The sequence below is a fragment of the Megascapheus bottae genome, chromosome 18 (assembly GCF_031878675.1).
Source record: "Megascapheus bottae isolate mThoBot1 chromosome 18, mThoBot2.hap1, whole genome shotgun sequence".
NCBI lineage: Eukaryota > Metazoa > Chordata > Mammalia > Rodentia > Geomyidae > Megascapheus > Megascapheus bottae.
The window spans coordinates 10520569-10540418 of NC_143526.1; the positions used below are offsets into that span (position 1 = coordinate 10520569).

The 19850-nt window shown below is 42.5% G+C and overlaps 1 protein-coding gene and 1 non-coding gene across 3 annotated transcripts in view; one reads left to right on the plus strand and one right to left on the minus strand.

Moving 5' to 3' along the window:
* Ninl (ninein like) overlaps nt 1-19850 on the plus strand; it is a 90370-nt gene that overhangs the window by 16165 nt on the left and 54355 nt on the right. For both annotated transcript variants that reach the window (XM_090351896.1, XM_090351897.1), the window contains exons 4-8: nt 7711-7807; nt 10970-11145; nt 14675-14741; nt 16876-17063; nt 17743-17895. In XM_090351896.1, the coding sequence (XP_090208022.1) occupies nt 7711-7807; nt 10970-11145; nt 14675-14741; nt 16876-17063; nt 17743-17895 (681 nt within the window). The remainder of the gene's footprint in view (nt 1-7710; nt 7808-10969; nt 11146-14674; nt 14742-16875; nt 17064-17742; nt 17896-19850) is intronic.
* Nucleotides 8919-9021, minus strand: LOC150050087 (U6 spliceosomal RNA). The gene has a single exon (XR_016538764.1). It is a non-coding gene; the product is annotated as a U6 spliceosomal RNA (small nuclear RNA).

Genomic DNA, 19850 nt, shown 5'->3' on the forward strand with positions numbered 1-19850 from the left:
AAAATTCAAGGACAGTCCCAAGCCCTGAGTTCAAGCCCCAGGACAGGCAAAAAAAGAGGGCTGGGAGTTTGACCTGGTGGGGGAGTGCTTGCCTAGTATGCACCAAGACCTGGGTTCAGTTCCTTGGTACTACATAAATAGAAAAGCCAGAAGTGGTGTTGTGGCTCAAGTGGTACAGCACTAGCCTTGAGGAAAGGCCAAGGACAGTGTTCAGGCCCTGAGTTCAGTCTCCAGGACAGGCAAAAAGAAAAAAAAACCCAATACTTACTTAGTAACACTCTCTTTTTGCTTTTTTTCACTCAGTATTGTATTCCTGAGATACATTTACATTGTTGTATCTTACCAGTATTTTTTTTTCATTTCATAGTCACATATGTGTGTAACTGTTAAAATGGGCAACAGAACTATTTCTCCTCTTTTAGAAGAATAAATCAGCTAATGCCAATGGATCATATTTGTAATCCTAGCTACTGAAGAAGCTGAGATCTGAAGATTGAGGTTTGAAGCCAGCCTGACCAGACAAATCAAAAAGATTCTTATCTTCAATTAACTAATAAAAATCCAGAAGTACAGGTGTGGCTCAAGTGAATAGAAAAAATAAGCAAGTGCACAAGGCCTTGAGTTTAAGCCCCAATACCAGCACTAACAAAAAGGGCATTATTATTATATAATAATTTATAAACTGTAAGTCATAAGTCATAAATTATTATAAGTTATAAATTATTGTAATAAAAAGTTATAGTTGGGCCAGGAGCATAGCCTAGTGGTAGAGTGCTTGCCTAGCATGCATGAAACCCTAGGTTCAATTCCTTGGTACCATATACTCAGAAAAGCCTGAAAGTGGTGCTGTGGCTCAAGAGGCAGAGTGCTAGCCTTGAGCAAAAAGTGTCCAAGGATAATGCCCAAGCACTGAGCTCAAGCCCCAGAACTGGCAGTAATAATAATAAAGTTATAGTTGATACTGAGGCATCTCAGACTGACTAAAGGAGTTAGGCACCAATACATGCAAGAAAAATGAAATTATGTCTTTAAATAGAAAATTATCCCACACAAAAGGTCTGAAATGCAATACAAACAATAATTGAAAAGCAAACTGGAGATGTGATTCAAGCAAGATGACATCTTCCTAGCAAGCTTGGAGCCCTGGGTTCAAACCTCAGCACATCAGAGGGGGGGGGTGGAGAGAGAGAGAGAGAGGGAGAGGGAGAGGGAGAGAGGGAGAGGGAGAGGGAGAGAGAGAGAGAGAGAGAGAGAGAGAGGGCAGGCAAAAGAGTGAGAGAGGGATAAGAGTTGTAAATGCATGGATTTTTTAAATTTTTCATTAAGGAATTTATTAACATTGGTTTTTACATCATATTTCAAATGACATTTTTAACAAACAAGTATTCAAGAAGTATACAATCACTGGCACTTAGATTTTAGAACATAATTAAAATTAATCTGAGGGTTTGTATGTTATAGATACATATTTATCTATATAATAAAACATGTCTATAGAGTCATAAATTTTTAGTCTATGTAGTTATGTTTATACTTCCTGTACCATCTCAATGTATGGATAATTTTAAGTGACCATTAACTACACAAAATAAAAATTCTGTGAGGTCTTAGAAGTATAAAGGATTACAATATATGATAATAGTCATAGAAATCAAGAGTGTAATAAATGGAGATAAAACATGATAGGCTAGATATCTTAGAAGAGGACATAATGAGAGGACATGTGTTATGAAAGAACTGAAATATTTCATAGCTTCTAAGTTAAGTTCCAAATCCTAAAATATAACCAGTAAATCCAAAGAGAGGAAAGAATAGAAGAAAAACATCAACAAGTCAAATTGAAATCATTAAAATAGTAGACTTAAATTCACATATATCAATAGTTACTCTAAACGTATATAGACTAGATATTCCAGTTAAATAATATGAATTACTATAGTAAGAAAGATTTCCATTTAGTTCTGTTAATGATACAACCTGAAACATGAAAACAAATAGTTGAGATGAAGCACTTGATAATGAGCTACATCATGTAAGTACTTGTTGGGGGTGGAGTAATGCCATGTCTAATAACTTTCTGCTGAGACAAGGCAAGGCGCAAGAGGTAGGGCACAAGACTTTGATTACTTTTGGTTACAAATGTTTTATTGTTTATCACTCTCTGCTGGGACCTAGAGTGAGGGTATATTAGCTGGAGGGACTGCCTCAGGAGTGGGGTTTTTGGAGAGAGAGATTTTCCTGACTTGATGAAGCTGTGTGGTGTCTCTGTTCATGCTCAGGGGAAGGAAGGCTGAGTGCGGGAGGACAGGGGTCCTCTCTTCTCGCGCCTTGGCCTGGTCAGGGTGTATTTTTCCCCATTCCTCCTACTAGTAGAGAGAGACTGGGGACCAAGGACCCCGACATACTGGCGCCCAATGTGGGGCACGAAATGGGGCACGACGGCGAGTTGAGCCAAGCGAGAGATACCTGAAGAAGGGACTAAAGGGCCAGGGAAACCTGAAGGGAAAATGCAGGCTGAAATTGCTCACAGGGAAAAAGAAAAAGACAGGGAGGAAGTCAAGGAGAAAGAGGAGGACAAAGAGAAAGAAAAAGAAAGGTGGTAAACAAGAGAAAGAAAAGCAGCTACCTGCAAAAGTCAAATGTTGTACCCGAATTTCTAGCACCCCAAAAAGACCACCAGAGACCACAGTCAAAGCTAAAAAGCAGGGGTTCGTTTATTTTCGAGTCCGGACTCGGGCCTCCGAGTACCAACAGCCGGCAACGCTGAAAGGCCCTGAGCAAGAACTTTACACTGCTTTTAAAGGAGAATCACAATTAACCACTGGTCGAATTAGAACTCAGGTGTCTAACCGCTGAGTACCAAGCTGTTACCACCTGGGGTTCAAGTACATGGGCCCTAAACAAGGGGGGAGGGGGTCATTCCCAGAACTTGGAACAATCTTGGCACAACACAAAGAAGTAAGAACTCAAAGACTGAAAAACCAGAGAAACCTGAAAGGAAAATACAAACTAAAGTTGCTCACGAAGAAAAAGAAAAACCCATAAAAAAAGGCAAAAGATAGAAAATTGAGAAAAAGAAAAACCAAAACTTCTCCCAAAGCTAAGGAGAAAAAAGGCAAAGAAGCTGCAGCTGGGTCAAAGCGGAGAGGCAAACACAGCAGAAGCAGCCAGGTTTTTTAACAGTAAAAAGATTTTAATAATTATTCCCAGATCACCTCCGAAGCGCAGGTCACTTCGGCACGGTAGAGAGTCACTGAGTAACCTCGCTGGAGTCTCTGGCTAGAGCGGTATAAGGGCGAGGCAATAAGGGGTTCGGAAAAAGAACCGGAATAAGGAATTTTAGAATAGAACTGAAATGGGTTCAGATCGGAACGACCGATATTTTGCGCGAGTATGAATGTGTGTGTGAAAGGGATTTTAGAATAGAACCGAAATGGGTTCAGACCGGAATGACTGATATTAATTTTGCGTGAGTAGCATGCTAAATAATAGATAAATTCATACTTGAAAAAGGCAATTGGGTAAATCTAAGTCTAAACTATGAGGCAACTTATATGGGAGTAAAGTTTAAGAACAGGTGAAAGAAGCTCAGAGATGCTTGGAAAAATACTTGAGGAAGAATTAAGTGGTAGTGATTTAGAAAGTCTGTGCTCGGGTGCAGAATTGCAAAATAGGGAGCCACCGCCCATAGTTGAAAACAGGCTAAAGCATTTTAGGGTCCCTGGCAAAATATAGACACAATGCCCCTGAGTCATCTTGAAGAAGTTACAGAAAATGGGTCTTCGTCCATATACCCCCTTAAAATGAAGGGACCAGAGTCATTTTTGGAAGGTGAGATAGGATAAATTAGAGGCATGGGAGACAGTAGTTTAAAACAAAAAGGGATGGGGGGGGGGATTGGAAGACTCTTCTAAGTCTTCCGTTGCCCTATGGCTTGTGTGATAGTCTGCTTTTTCTATTGGTTTCAGTAATGTTGTTTTCTTAGTTAATGTTGGAATGTTTCCCTGTTTTCTCTGGCTGTTGTAGTCAGAGCCCCTCAGTATATACCAATGCCTGTACAGGCGGAGGAGAATGCTTTCCCGCTTATCAGTAGAGGGGACTTTGGTATTTTCCTGGCTGTGGTGGTGGCCATTGCCACATCTGTAGCTGCCCTTGCTACTGCTGTTCCTACAGAGAATGCTTTGAATAAGCCACACAAATAATTATTGTTAATCAGACACATGTTAATATTCTAACTTTGGGTGATTAGTTAACTTGAGACTATTTTGGAATTGATCAAAGATGGGAAGGATTGATCGGTTTGGATTTATTTTTATGCGCTATAATTGTAATTTTGCTTGCCTACAAAGTCAACGCAGAAAGTGAATGCTAATTCGACAGGCATCTGCTTCCATGGAAATAGGTGTATCCCCTCAGGTCTGATTTGCTTAAATGGACGGCTGGTAGTCTAAGACAGGCAAGTCCCAGCTGTCAGCCTATCAGTCTAAGACAGGAGCCAAGTAAAAAGGACTTGGTGATCCCATGACGGGAAAGAAGACTAGCGAGCTTGGAGACACCTAAGACTGTCACAGTCTATCTGATATGATGGTAGCTCCACATATCCTAGGGTTTTTCTTTTTTCTAAGATAAAAATGGGGGAGCTGTTGGGGGCCGAGTAACGCCATGTCTAATAACTTTATGCTGAGACAAGGCAAGGCGCAAGAAGCAGGGCGCAAGACTTAATTACGATTGGTTACAAGTGTTTTATTGTTTATCACTTTCAGCTGGGACCTAGAGTGAGGGTATATTAGCTGGAGGGACTGCCTCAGGAGGCGGGGGTTTAGGAAGAAAGATTTTCCTGCCGTGATGAAGCTGCGTGGCGTCTCTGTTCATTCTCAGGGGAAGGAAGGCTGAGTGCGGGAGGACAGTGGGCCCTCTCCCCTCTCGGCTTGGCCTGGTCGGGGCGTGTTTTTCCCCATTCCTCCTACTAGTAGAGAGGGACCGGGGACGAAGGACCCTGACAAGTACTAACCCAAATAAAAGCTAGGTGGCTTTTTTTTTCATATATTTTTTTATTGTAAATAATAGAAGGGTTACATGATATTTGCCAGATAGATGGTGCATTAATTCCCATACATTGATACCCTTTCACATGTCTTGGTCCCCATTTCCCTCCCCCCCATCTTGTTTTTCCCCCTTCCCTATCCAATTTCAAATAACCAAATACAAATATATACGATACATCAGGTAACAAAGTGAGATACTGTAACAATATGAGATAACCAAGGGACAGCAAAAGAGATGAGAGAAAACATAGTACCTTAAGAACAACAATCATTCATTATATGGCTTATGTTTCTATATCCTAGAGATCCTTTCATTTAGCATCCTACTATATGGCTAGGTGGCTTTTTGATGTAAGAGAAAATTGAAGCTGGGCGAGGTGTCTCACACCTTTAATCCTAGCTACCCAGGAGGCTGAGATCTGATGATCAAGGTTCAAAGCCAGCCGGGGCACAAAAGGACCTGAAACTCATCTCCAATTAACCTCTAGAAAATGGGAAGTGGGGCTTAGCTCTGCGGTAGCCTTGAGCTGAAGAGCTTAGGGACAGTGTCCAGGTATAGTTCAAGCCACATGACAACACACACACAAAAAGAGAGAAAATGAGTTTGAAGTAAAAAGTGATAGTAAAGGTTCAGTTTATCAAAGGGCCTGAATTCACATTCTGTGACCCAGGATGTCCATTTTTAGGCAAATAGCATGAAGAAACCCAAAGATCTTATGTACAACAATGTTCAAAGGAGTTTTGTTCTTTTTTTTTTCTTTTTTTTGTCCTGGGACTTGAACTCTGAGCCTGGTTGCTGTCCCTGAGCTCTTCAGCTCAAGGCTACTGCTCTACCACTTGAGCCACAGTGCCTCTTCTGGTTTTCTGGTGGTTAATTGGAAATAAGAGTCTCACAGGCTTTTCAAGCCCAGGCTGGCTTCGAACTGCCATCTTCAGATCTCAGCCTCCCGAGTAGCTAGGATTATAGGTGTGAGCCACCAGCACCTGGCAAGTCTTAGTCTTAGTAAACAAATGTAAGAAACAATGGAAAGATTTATCAGTAGGATGATGAATTGATTATTGCGCAGTAACACAGCAAAGTTAATAATTACATCTATTATAGCAACTTAGTTGAACAATGCAGTAGCATTGAGTCACAGAAACAAGATGTGGAAGTTTACATGTGATTCCATTTGATTCAAATTAAAAAAGGCAAAATGAAGCTGCATTGTAGAGATGCATAAAAATGAGTCACAGCTCTCCTTTCAGCTTTTTGCTGGTTAATTGGAGATACGAGTCTCAGGGATTTTCCTGCCTAGGTTGGCTTTAAACTGAAATCTGATCCTTAGATTTCAGCTCCTGAGTAGCTAGGATTATAAGCATGAGCCAACAATGCCTGGTTGTTAATATTCTATATTATCATTGATTATTGTCACAAGGGGATCTCATTTTTGACATTTTCGTATGTACATAAAATTTACCTTCATTTGACTCATACCCCCTGCCACTCTTCTTTTTTTTAATATATTTTTATTGTAATTAATAGAAGGGTTACATGATATTTGCCAGATAAATGGTGCCTTAATTCCCACACATTGATACCCTTTCACATGTCATGGTCCCCATTTCCCTTCCCCCTCCCCCACCCCTCATCTTGTTTTCCCCCTCTGCCACTCTTCTTTATCTGCTCTTTCTCCCTATACCACTCTCAACAAGCTTTCTCATTCCTCTTTCCAGTGTATACATGACGTATTTGGACCACATTCATCCCTTCTGTTTGCTCTCTACCCTTCTACAAATACCCATATCCCAGGCAAGAGGGTTTCTATTTCTTGATGGGGTAGTGATACCATGGTAGTTTGTGTGTATTGCTTAATGGTTATCAAATTTTTATTATACTATGTATCTCCCTCTAACTTTTCCCCTTCCCTTTATCCTTACCCTTTTTTCTCCTCCCTTTATTCTCTTTTAAATTTTTATTTTATTTTTTTGCCAGCTCTAGGGCTTGAACTCAGGGCCTGAGCACTGTCCTTGGGCTTTCCTCAAGGCTAGCGCTCTACCACTTGAGTCGCACTTTCAGCTTTTCTATGTAGCTGATACTGAGGAATTGAACCCAGGTCTTCATGCATGGGAGGCAAGCACTCTACCCCTAGGCCAAACTCCTCACCTCGTAACTTATTTATTTATTTATTTTATTTTTTTTTGCCAGTCCTGGCCTTAAGCTCAGGGCCTGAGTACTCTCCTTGGATTTTCTCAAGGCTATAACTCTACCACTTGACCCTCAGCACCACTTCCGGCTTTTTTCTATGTATGTGGTACAGAAGAATAGAACCTGGATCTTCGTGCATGCCAGGCAAGCACTCTACCACTAGGCCAAACTCCCGGCCACTGTTTTTATTATTTCTAAAAACAAAATTTGTCACTTAGGCTAGTCTCAGGCTCCCGACCTCAAGGAATCCTTCCACATAGCTAAGGATTACAAACACATGCAACTGATTTGCCTTTTTAAAATAGTGCTTATTTGGTAGTGGGATAATGGTTCACTTGCTAAAAATAATTATATTCTATTGTAATCTTATGTAGGTATTCAAATGTTCTTAGTTTAAAAGGAAACAGATGTTTGAAAAAAAGCAAAAGCAATCATATTAAATGTAACATTGTCCTCTCTTTACTCAATTTTATACAGGTTAACTTTGAGGAATTTAAGGAAGGTTTTGTGGCTGTGTTGTCTTCAAATGCTGGTGTTAGTTCCTCAGATGAAGGAAGCAGTTCTTTGGAATCCGGTAAGAGGATTTTTTCCCACCAACTTTCGGTTCCTTTAATTACTTCCTTCTTGTTGCCTTTCAGAATGACGTAGCCTTTCTTTTTTCTTTCTTTTTTGCCAGTCCTGGGGCTTGAACTCAGGGCCTGAGTACTGTCCTTGGGCTTTTTTTTTCTCAAGGCTAGCACTCTGCTACTTGAGCTACAGCACCATTTCTGGCTTTTCTGTGTATGTGGTACCAAGAAATCGAACCCCAGTCTTCGTGTAGGCAAGGCAAGCCCTCTACCACTAGGCCACACTCCCGGCCCTTGACCTAGTTTTCTGGAAAGTAAATTCTAACCCTAGTGTCATTATTACCAAGCTGTATTGACTTTGTTTCCACCTCTGTACTCAGTGGCACATAGTGGCCTGTAATGCCTGCAACAGAGGACTAGTGACAAGGCCAGTGTGGAAGAGGGAGAGCTCAGTTGAGAGGAAGTCAATGCTCTTCATGTGTAGCTGACCCTCGCCTCTGATGTTGCCAAGCAGGGAAGCAGGGCAGAGCTTTTTTTGCTCACTGCTTGTGCTCTGCCATCTGAGCTACAGCTTCACTTCTGGCTTTTTGGTGGTTAATTGGAGATAAGAGTATCATAGACTTTCCTGCTCAAGCTGGCTTTGAATCTAAATCCTCAGATCTCAACCTCTTGAGTAGCTAGGATGACAGGTGTGAGCCTCTGATACCTGGATCAGTTTTGTTATGTTTTCTTCTGGATTAGAATCCAAAAGATTTCCTCAACTAAATGATCCTATGATCTGGCTGAGCTCAGGTTAGTGCTGGAAGCTCCTTCTGTCCATTTCCAAATACCTGTCTACTTCTCCAAGGGTTGACTGGATGCTTGAGAGCCTGTGGCCACAGATACTCATGGAGAGTCAGCCAGTGCCACTTAAATCCTGTAAGGTTGAAATTGGTTCAGTACTTCTGGCCTAATCCTGTTCATCTTGCTTGCCCACTCCATGTGTATGGCTCTTGTTTCTTGTCTCATCCTGTTCCTTGCTTCTCTTGTACTGCTATAGCACTCTATCCTTAGCCCCTGCTTGTCTTCTAGTCATAAATGTTCTTCTAGATTTCTATTTTTTTTTATTTTTAAGTTTTTAAAAATACGGAACACTTCACGAATTTGCATGTCATCCTTGAGCAGGGGCCATGATATTATTCCCTGTATCATTCCAATTTTAGTATATGTGCTGCCGAAGCACTCCAAAATTTTTTCATTGGTCTTTCCTACTCTCACTGTGATCAGGAAAAAAAAGGGGGGATTGGATTCTCCAGTGGTGACTCTATGCCCTAGACTGTAAAAAGTATCCCTTCTCCCCTATCACCTTCCCTGCTTTTGTTGAAGGCTATTACTGAACATATAACTAAATGCATTTGCTTTGGGGGCACTTTTCCAGTAGTAAGTATACAAAAAGAAGGCACGTTATTGTGCAGGATTTTGATAAAAAAAAGTGTGCCAACCATGAAGCCTTCTCTGAGATGTTTTGGGTTCCTTAATCCCCAGATGCCCTTGAGGGATGAGATGAGGGGCTTGTTGGGGACACAGTGAGTGTTCTGAACCCAGATGATTTATAGTGCTTCCTACTCCAGAGGGGGAGATCCTGTGATTATTTGGGGACTGAAAAGCTTTCCAATCATTGTCATGGCATTCTTCTCCCAAGTAATGTTCACTTGATAAAGAGGTTTCTCCTCCTTTGCTCTGGTAAGAGCAAACAAAAACAGGCATTTTCAGCATCCTCAGATGTGCAGGTGCGTGGCAAGTACCAGCATGAGAGCCATGATTTCTTTTATAGCAGATTTGGTAGTTCAGAGATTGTAAACAACCTTGAGTTCTATCATAATTGTCCATATTATGCTTCCTATGACATGAGGCCGGGATTTCTTCTTCCTCAGTCACCTCAAGAATACAAGAAAGTGAAAAGGAGATCCTCTCTCCTATCACCAACCACCACTTGCCAGCAAATGGAAGCCAGATATCAGCAGCAAGAGCTATTGTTAGTTCCTCATTCATGTTTTCAGCAATTTTTGTTTTTATTGAGAGTCTTTCTCTGTATGTTGTTACATTTTTTTTTCTGTGCTCACTTGGAAGGTTTTTCCACTCTTCAATATGTCTTGTGAGGAGGGTTTGCTGAGCCAGGCTTAATACCTCTTGTCTGATATCCATGATGATTCTCTAAAGTATCTCAGCAGTCCGCCTGTGTGTTTTGAGCTGCTTTCACTGTTCCACCTTATTACTTCATGGTTCAGCATGTTCAACACCCAACTTCTTCTTTATTAAACTTTATCTCTAGTTCTTAGTTTTCTCCTTATTCTGGTTGGCTAGGCTCCACCTAGCTTCTTCCTCCCGTGGTCCCATGGAGAGCAGCTGTGGACCAGCCTCACAGAAGAAAGAAATGAGGTGGTTCTTGGTTTCAGTGAGCTGTTTTTTGTAGGGTGAGGCCCAAGATGTGTTTGCCGTGAAGTGCTTCTTGGTTTCTTGTCCAGGCATTACCTTATTGAGCCAATCCTGTTCTTGCCAGTTGGCCCCATTCTGGTCATTTTCTCTCCTGAACCATATCTGCCATGGCTACTGTTTTCATGCTTTCCCAATGAGTTTTCCTGTCTCACCCGTATCCACTTTGTTTAGATTGTGATACGTGCAAAGTAGAAGTGGTAATTAGTAATTATGTGCAAAGTATTCTCATATGTCCAGAAGCCAACATCATTATTTCTAGCCCCTCATACCTACCACGGGGCTGTGGAGAATCAGACATTTATTTCTTCAGCCCTATTTGAGTAAAGTCCTACCTAAGGCAGAGAAGAGTCATCAGGTCTCCGGAGCCATGTGTTCTTGGCTTATTAGAAGATTTATTTCCTTTTATACAAGCTACATTGTATAGTAGTCCTCCATTTCATAAACAAAATAAACTTTGCTTGAAAAAAATTGCAAATAGCACTTGGAGTTTAGTGAAAAGGCCACTTCTGCCTGCCCTGCCTCTGTCTCACCCCCAGACAATAGGACAGCCACTGTTAACCATTTACATTTCTTTGCACAACAGTGCATCTGTAAGTCACACTGTCTAGTCTGGAGCTTCTTAGGGTGTCCTGTTAGTATACAGGGACCACTTTTTGGGCTTTCTTCTGTACCCATATTTTCTGATCTCTTTACAGCTGCCTCTTGTGCTGTCCCACCAAAGTATGTGAATGGCTCTAAGTGGTATGGTCGTCGAAGCCAACCTGAGCTATGGGACTCTGTTACTGAAACCAAATATTCTGGAGCAGAACAGCAAGCCAAAGCCAGCCAGAAGCAGCAGCTCCGGCGTTCTGCATCTCTGGAAAGTGTGGAGGTGAGTCAGCCATCATATCCCACCTCAGTTTGCCCAATATGAGAGAAACAATATTTGAATTCATCATGGTCTATCATTTGCCCCAATCACCAGAGGCTATGGAGAGGCTGGCCACTTTTCCAGGCATCTTAATTTGCCAACCGGGGTTCACATTGTGAATCGTATTACACTTAAAATTATCCTAAGTGGAGCAGAGCTGTGGCTCAAGGGGTAGGGCCTTGAGTTGAACTACTCAGGGACAGTGCCCAGGCCTAAAGTTCAAGCCCCATGACCAAAATATGCAAACAGAATTATCCTAATTCTGATTGTCTAATCCTGACCACAGACACTTTTCACACTTGGAGCAGTGGAGAATTTATGCTTACATCCTCTGTTTCTTTTCTTCCTTATTTGCCACCAGTATCTTTTCTGTCATTGTAAGAAGCCAAGTTTTTACTGTTTATTATTAAGTAGTTGTACAAAGGAGTTATAATTTCATAAGTCATGTTGTGAATGCAATGCTTCTTGGTCAGTGTCTACCCCTTCCAATGTTCTTTCCCACTTTCCCCCTCCCACCTCTACCTTGGAGTTATATAGTTCATTTTTTGTTGGTTTTGGTCGGTCATGGTGCTTAAACTCTGGGCCTGGGCACAGTTCCTGAGCTCTTCAGCTCAAGGCTATCACCCTACCCCTGGGCCTGGGCACTGTCCCTGAGCTCTTTAACTCAAGGCTACCACCCTACCCCTTGAGCCACAGCCCACTTCTCATTTTCTAGTGATTAATTGGAGATAAGAGCCTTACGTTCTATAGGTTCTTTAGTTCTCGGGCTGGCTTTGAACTGCCATCCTCAGATCTCAGATCCTGAGTAGCTAGGATTGCAGGTGTGAGCTAATGCGCCTGGCATATAGTTCATTTTTTACATAATGTAAATTGGCTATGATGACTACATTTGCTCACCCTTCCTCCTTCCATGCATGTGCCAAGAGGCCAATTTTTATGGCTTTTCAAGAGTAAAATGTTAATGTGCTGAGGGATACAGAGGAATGATGTGTTTGATGCAGCTCTTAAGGTTAGGAAGTGGATATAACACATCTGTGGTTCCACATGCCTCAAAATATACCAAGGCCCCTACTTTGAACCTGGCAGAATGGAACCAGATTCCTCTTTGGAGCCTTGGGAGTTGACACATTCCCCTGCTTGTCTTGTGCCGTTCATTACAAATATCTGGGGACCAGCTACCACAGCCTTGCACACTTCCTGTAAGGAAATGTATCTGTGATACAAGTCTATAGCTTTTGAGGCAATCATGAACTCTGAAGAACCATTGTTCTTAGTGGTTATGTCAGTGATAGGAACTTCTGACAGATAGGGCAGTATTAGGAAGTTATCTTTTGTTGTTTGTGTTTTTTTTTTCAAGTTCTGGAGCTTGAACTCAGGGCCTGGGCACTGTGCTTGGGCTTTCTCAAAGCTAGTGCTCTGCCACTTGAGCCACAGCACCGCTTATGGCTTTTTCTGTGTATATAGTACCAAGGAATTGAGCTCAGGGCTTCATGCATGCCAAGCAAATACTCTACCACTGGGTATGCTTCCAGCAGGAAGCTATCTTTAGTAAGGTCTTTAAAGGTCTAAAGTGCTTAGTACATTTTGAACATTTGGTGAGGCCAAAAGGAAGACTATTCTTTGGGGGCTGCTAGATCTGGGTAATGCCACCAAGTCTAGGGCCACCTTTTTTTTTTTTTTTTTCCTAGTCCTGTGGCTTGAACTCAGGGCCTGGGCACTGTCCTTGGACACTTTTTGCCCAAGGCTAGCACTCTGCCACTTGAACCACAGTGCCACATCTGGATTTTTCTGTGTATGTGGTACTACTGAAGAATTGAACCCAGGGCTCTGTGCATACAAGGTGAGCACTCTACCAGTAGGCTGTGCTCCTGGCCGAGGGCCTCCTTTTTTAATTCTCTCACTAACTTAGGGTCTCAGATGCAGAGAACTGAGTGGGTTTGCCTGTCCTTAGGCTCAAGGTACTTCACCTCCATTGTGCCACATTGTGCTTTTGCCATCTTTTTTCTTTTTCTTTTCTTTTTTTTTTTTTTTGCCAGTCCTTGGCCTTGAACTCAGGGCTTGGGCACTGTCCTTGGGCTTTCTCAAGGTTAGAGTTCTACCACTCGAGCCACAGCAATACTTCCAGCTTTTTTCTATGTATGTGGTACCAAGGAGTCGAACCCAGGACTTTGTGCATGCTAGGCAAGCACTCTACCAGTAGGCCAAACTCCTGGCCCACTTTTGTCATCTTTGAGCCTCAAAAATAGACACAGGGTTTGGGATTATCAGTTGAACTGGATGCACATGGAAATTAGGATAACGTATTTGTTGCCACCTTGGATTCTGGCCTTTAACATTCAGTGCCAGCTTTGAAGGTATTCCACAATTAGTTGTGGGGACATACAAAACTTGGTCAGAAGCAGACTATGACTTTGGCCTACTAACTTAACCAGTGGACATAAGATTTTGACTTAAATCACGTGTTCTCAATGTCTTTCTGTTTTGCTTAAATGCAAGCTTGCAACTGCCACCAAAGGTTACATTGCTTGCTGTTTAGTGTGTGTCTCTAGAGACACTTCTGTTTGCTGACCTGAAACACATGATAAGGGCGAGTGAAGAGAGCCACGATGTTACAAGACTTAGTGGGGGTGGAGGGAGTTATCTTATGACTGGAACATTGACCAGCTCCTGTCAAATGCTGCCTTCTGAAGCTAGTTACATTGCCTCATGCTAATGTAGGGAGGCCTTTTCTTCTATTAGGATGTGAAGTTTTTACTGTGTTTTTCAATGTGACTTGCTGATAGCTTAAGTTCATGTTGAGGAGTATGCAGAAAGAAATGTGTATTCTTTCCTACGTCTGAGTCCTGTACTTCTGAGAGGCATTGATCCATGTGGCACACTGCATGCTGCTCAGTGGGAACCATACCCTGTGAGAGCTCTGTCTGCATTTGCCAGCCTGAAATGCATCCCTATTCTGCACGTCCCTGCTGGTCTACACACACTGGTTCTCATTGGAGGATTCATATTCTTCTCTTTTTAGCAGGGGCAATTGTGGGGCTTAAACTCTGGGCTTGGGCATTGTCCCTGAGCTCTTCAGCTCAAAGCTAGTGCTTTACCACTTGAGTCACAGTGCCACTTCTGGTTTTCTCACAGTTAATTGAAGATTGGAGTCTCATGGACTTTTTGTGCCCAGGCTGGCTTTGTTTTTGTTTTTTGCCAGTCCTGGGCTTAGGCTCAGGACCTGAGCACTGCCTTTGGGTTTTCTCAAAGCTAGAGCTCTACCACTTGAACCACAGCACTACTTCTGGCTTTTTTCTATGTATGTGGTATCAAAGAATTGAACCGGGGTCTTCGTGCATGCTAGGCAAGCACTCTACCACTAGGCCAAACTCCAGACCCCTGGGCTGGCTTTGAACCATTGATCCTCAGATCTCAGCCACCTAAGTAGCTTGGATTATAGGCATGAACCATTGGCACCTGGCTTTATATTCTTCTCTTACGTTTTCCACAGAGCCTCAAGTCAGATGAAGAAGCTGACAGTGCCAAAGAACCTCAGAATGAATTATTTGAAGCACAAGGTAATCCTGTAGCCTGTGTTTGACTAGTGGTTTGATAGCCCAGAGTATGAGGTCATTGGATAGGGTATAAGAATAATTTCACTGGACCCTTTGGTTAATCTCATATTGTTACTATATCTGACTTTGTTACCTGGTATATTGTATATATGTTTATTTGTTTATTTGAAATAGGAAAGGGAAGGGAGGAAAACAAGATGATTGGGAGGGGTAAGGGGTTGGGAAATGGGAACAAAACATGAGAAGGGATATCAATGTGTGAGAAGTAATGCACCTACTATCTGGAAAATGTAACTGTAACCCCTCTATACATTACCCTGACAATAAAAAATTAAAAAAGAATAGTTTCATTGGAAATGAATATCACAGATGATGTCTCCAGTAGGCCCACTTTCCAGGAGTGGTTAAGATGTTGACATCACACACAGTACTGTGCAATCACCTGAAGCAGTTTTGGCACCCTCTAGGGACCTGTCTTTTTCCCTGTTAGAATATAAGACAGGATTCCAATCTTGAGAACCTCATGTAGCAACCAAATGCCAGCAGCTAGAACAAGTAATGGACCACCAGAAAACACCAAGTGATGGGGAAAAGGACAACTCAACTTTCACTAGTGCTGTGGCCCTGTGATCCAGGGTAGAAATAGAAGCAAAGTGAACAAGGAGCCCATCCACATGTTCTGGGGTGCCATATGCCTGACATGTACCTGTGGGATATGTAACATAAAATTTTTTGTTTTTTGAGTCCAAGAGTGTAGCCTAGTGGTAGAGTGCTCGCCTAGCATGCACAGAGCCCTGGGTTCAATACCACATACACAGAAAAAGCCAGAAATGGTTCTGTGGCTCAAGTGGTAGAGTGCTATCCTTGAGCAAAAAGTATCCAAGGACAGTGTCCAGGCCCTGAGTTCAAGCCCCAGGACTGGCAAAAAATGTGTTTTTTTTGGTTCTTGCCAGGCAAAAAAAAATTTCAGGGATGCTTTTCATTTATTTTTCCTTTGATTTATCTTGTATTTCCCTATAATACTTCTGTGATTAGAAATGATTTTTAAAAAGATACTACTTAATTTCTACCTGGTCTGGGCAGACTATAACTGTGAAAACAAGAACCATTTCTGTAGCAAACTGCAAAGTCTAAAGATGGTATAGGACTATGTCCTACATTAGTGAGAAAAGGCCCTCAGCTATACGGGTGTGAAGTGTATAATGTGATGTGATACTGAGCCCTAAGGAACCTATCCTCCCCTGGCAATAGGCTCAAACTGGCCACCACTACTTTCCTTACAGCCTGAGGCTTAGAGGTGAAGGTCTTTACTGAGCCTGAGAACAAAAGTGAGGTTCATTTCATTCTTTTATGGCCACATAGTCCAAAAGTACTGGAATATAGCTTCTCTGAGGAAGAGACTGCAGTGCTCAGGCAGTGATTGGAGCTGACAAGACTCGGGATGAACTCTATAATGTTCAGTCTCTACTAAGAAGCATGAAGGCTGAGTTTGAAATCATGTGAGATGTCAAGGATCACTACGTGTGCATGACTTGGTGTCTCAGATGAGGTCTCCCTTTAAATAGCCTCTCAGCATGGCTGTACTTCTTTATAGCATGACATCTCAGGACCCCATAAGCAAGAATGAATTTGCCTCATGAATCGCATCTGTTCTGCATGTTCTGTTGTAGATAGCTGTCACAAAGCTGCCTACATGGGAGAAGTGCCACAGACTCCACTTACTGATGGGTGGTATCAAAGATTTTGAGGTCATGTGTTTGAACTGCCACATGGGGAAAGTTGAAAACATGTAGACAGAAGAGGGGAAGAGTTAAAACATGAAGGCATCAATGTATTTCATTAACCAGGAAAACTGGAAGTATCAGTAGACTTCCAGGGAACTGAGTCCTTAAAACCAGATCCATGAAGCCTGGGATGTGAGTACAAGAGGTCTTTGAAGAGGGGAGTGAAGGGAGAATATGATGCTTTAGAGTGTGGGGCTTCAACAAAGGATGAGTCTGGAGCTAGTTGAATATGGAAAGGGTTTTGTTTTTTTTTTTTTTTTAAAGACAAACATGTTAGGTGAGGACCTAGGAGACACCTGAATATTCCATCATGTATTTATTGGGCTTTTAAATCTGAATACTCCTTGCTCCAGGCCAGCTGCAAAACTGGGGTTCTGAGGTCTTTGGAATCCCTCGAAAGTCCTGCAGTCTCTCCAACACACCTGAGAGTCAAGTCCGGGAAATTTGGAATGAGTTGGGGGTTGGCAGCAGTGGACACCTGAACGAGCAGGAGCTGGCTGTGGTCTGCCAGAGCATTGGGCTCCATGGACTTGAGAAAGAGGTAAGGGGTCCAGGCGGTCCTTGTGGTACTCTCTGCAGTGATCCCAGTTTACTTGGGTCAGAAGTATCACCCCACTCTTCAGACTCTTAATTCAGTTCCGTCACTTCTAGTCTATAATTGTCCTCTCAGTGCTTCTTCCCAAGGTACCTTTGAGAATCTGTGTCTAACCTCACAAACTTCTATCAAGCATATTTGGCAATAATACCTTCACAGTTTTTGCTCTGGGTGTAGTAAACACCCTTTCCCCTTCTCTTCATGCATCAATTCTACCTGTCAGCTTTCCTGTGGCCCTCAGCAGCTGTGGTACCCACGTTCTTCAGTGGGCATAGGCAGAACAGCAGCTATGATAAGGTAGGCACCGACAACCTTGCCACATTTGTTCTTAAGCTGACGCCCTTGCTGGACTACAAATTATGTTTTCTGTATATATCAGCTTAGTGTCCAGCAAGCTTCTGTCCTCACTGGACACTGGATATCTGTGGCTCTAGAAAGTTTAGATGCTTCTCAGTCACAGAGGGCAGCAAGGTTACATAGGTCTCACGCCAAACCCCAAGTAGATTAGCCTGGCAATTTTTAATTTGGGGTAAGAACCAGATGACTTCCCTTGTTTAGGCACTTAGAGCCAGAGGCAGGAAGGGTGATGACCCTCCAGGTCTGAAGACTGATGGCTTTTGTCTAGGAACTTGAAGACTTGTTCAACAAACTGGATCAAGATGGAGATGGCAGAGTGAGTCTTGCAGAATTTCAACTTGGCCTGTTCAGTCATGAACCTGCGTCACTTCCAGAATCTTCTACTCCGATCAAACCAAGCAGGTCTTGGTCTCATTACCAGGTAAAACAGAACAACTAAATATTGAACCCTATAGTACCTACCATCCCTGATATTGAGAGTATTAACTGATCGGCCAGTACTCAGTTTCTCTGAGTTCCAAGGTTGTGGGGACAGCTTGGATTTCACAGCTTTCAGAGGATAATAAACAATGTGTTACGACAATCCCTCAATGTATCCTCACAGATACGGAATATACAGAAATACTTTTTAGTGAGACCATTCCCTTCTTTCTTCATTGTTGTGAAGTGAGGATGTTATCAACAGTTTCTGTTGGAGCTTGTCTCAGATGAGTTCTCAAAGTGCCTTAATTTTTTTTTTTAATTCTAGTTCTGGGGCTTGAACTGAGGGCCTGGGCACTGTTCCTGAGCTTCTTTTGCTCAAGGTGAATACTCTGCCCCTTGAGCCACAGCACCACTTCCTGTTTTTTCTGTGTATGTGGTACTGAGGAATCAAACCTAGGGCTTCATGCATGCTGGGCAAGCACTCTACCACTAAGCCACATTCTCAGCCAACTTTGATTTTTATCTCACCCAGATGGTGTGTCTCTAAGACAACAGGCTATAGGAAATTACTACCCTCTCCCCCCGATACTCCTTGCATTTGGTAGGCAGGCACTCTGCTGCTTAGGCCATATCCTCGGCACCTTTTTCTTTTTTCTCTCTAGTTGTTTCTTAGGTAGAGTCCCACATTTTTGCTCAAGGCCCATCTTGAACTGAAAACCTCTTATTTGTAGTCTATTATGAAACTCTAGGCACAGGCATGTACAATTGTACACAGCTTATTGAGTGATATTGGGTTTTGCTAACTTTTTGTTCAGGCTAATTGAACAAACTGCAGTCCTTCTTATCTTTGCCTCTCAAGCAACTGGAGGTATGCCAATTAGTGGCTTTATTTAGTGGCTGCTGGCCTGGCACTTTCTTGTACTCAGTACCAGGATTGCTCTAGGGACAGAGCACAGCATGTGTTTGCTTGTGGATGTGCTGTGGAACTAGTACTGTCCTCTACTGTAAAAGTTCATCTAAGAGCCTACATTTCTGACTAAAATAATGAGAATGGGTGAAGAAACTAGAGTCAGGTCTTTGGGTAGGGAAATGCTAGGTGCTGTTCCTTAGCTATTTCACTCAAGGATGACATTCTACCACAACTCCACTCCTAGATTTTTGGTGGTTAACTAGAGATAAGAGTCATATAAAGCTAGGTGCTGCAGCTCACACCTGTAATCCTAGCTACTCAGGAGGCTAAGATCTGAGGATTGTAGCTCAAAGCCAGCAGAAAAGTCTTCAAGACTCTTACCTCCAATTAATCACCAGAAAACCAGAAGAGGGTCTGTGGTTCAAAGTAGTAGCATGCTAGCCTTGAGCAAAAGAGCTCAGAGACAGCACTCAGTCCCTGAGTGCAAGCCCCACGATCGACTACAAAAAAAAAAAAAAGTCATATGAATGTGTCCAGTGACTGGAATCTTGTCAGCAAGCTGTCCCTAAGCCAGCCTGGCATATGAAGAAGACAGCAATGGGCTTCTTACCTGGTGACCTCAACTTCTGCAGAGGTCACACACAATCTAGAGTGTTCAAGAACTTATAGCCCCTCCATGAACATCTCAGGTCCTTTCCCTTCCCATCCATGGTTGCTCCTATCTTTTTGGGCACTGTGGACTCTGAGTTATTTTTCCTTACTATTTTGTGCTGTACACACATCTAGCTCATAAATAGCTGCATAGCATGCATATACCACTGTATACCCATAAACATCTATACATGTCTACCCACTGTATACATACATGCCCAGTTAATTGTGTACTCATTGTATACACGCTGTAGACATGTGACTTGCACATAAGCCTATATACTCATTGTACATGTACCATTACTACATCCTGCCCCCCCATATTCACCCCTCCCCCCACTGTGTTCACACATAGAGGCAGAGACTTTAGTGTGTACAGCAGAGTTCCTACC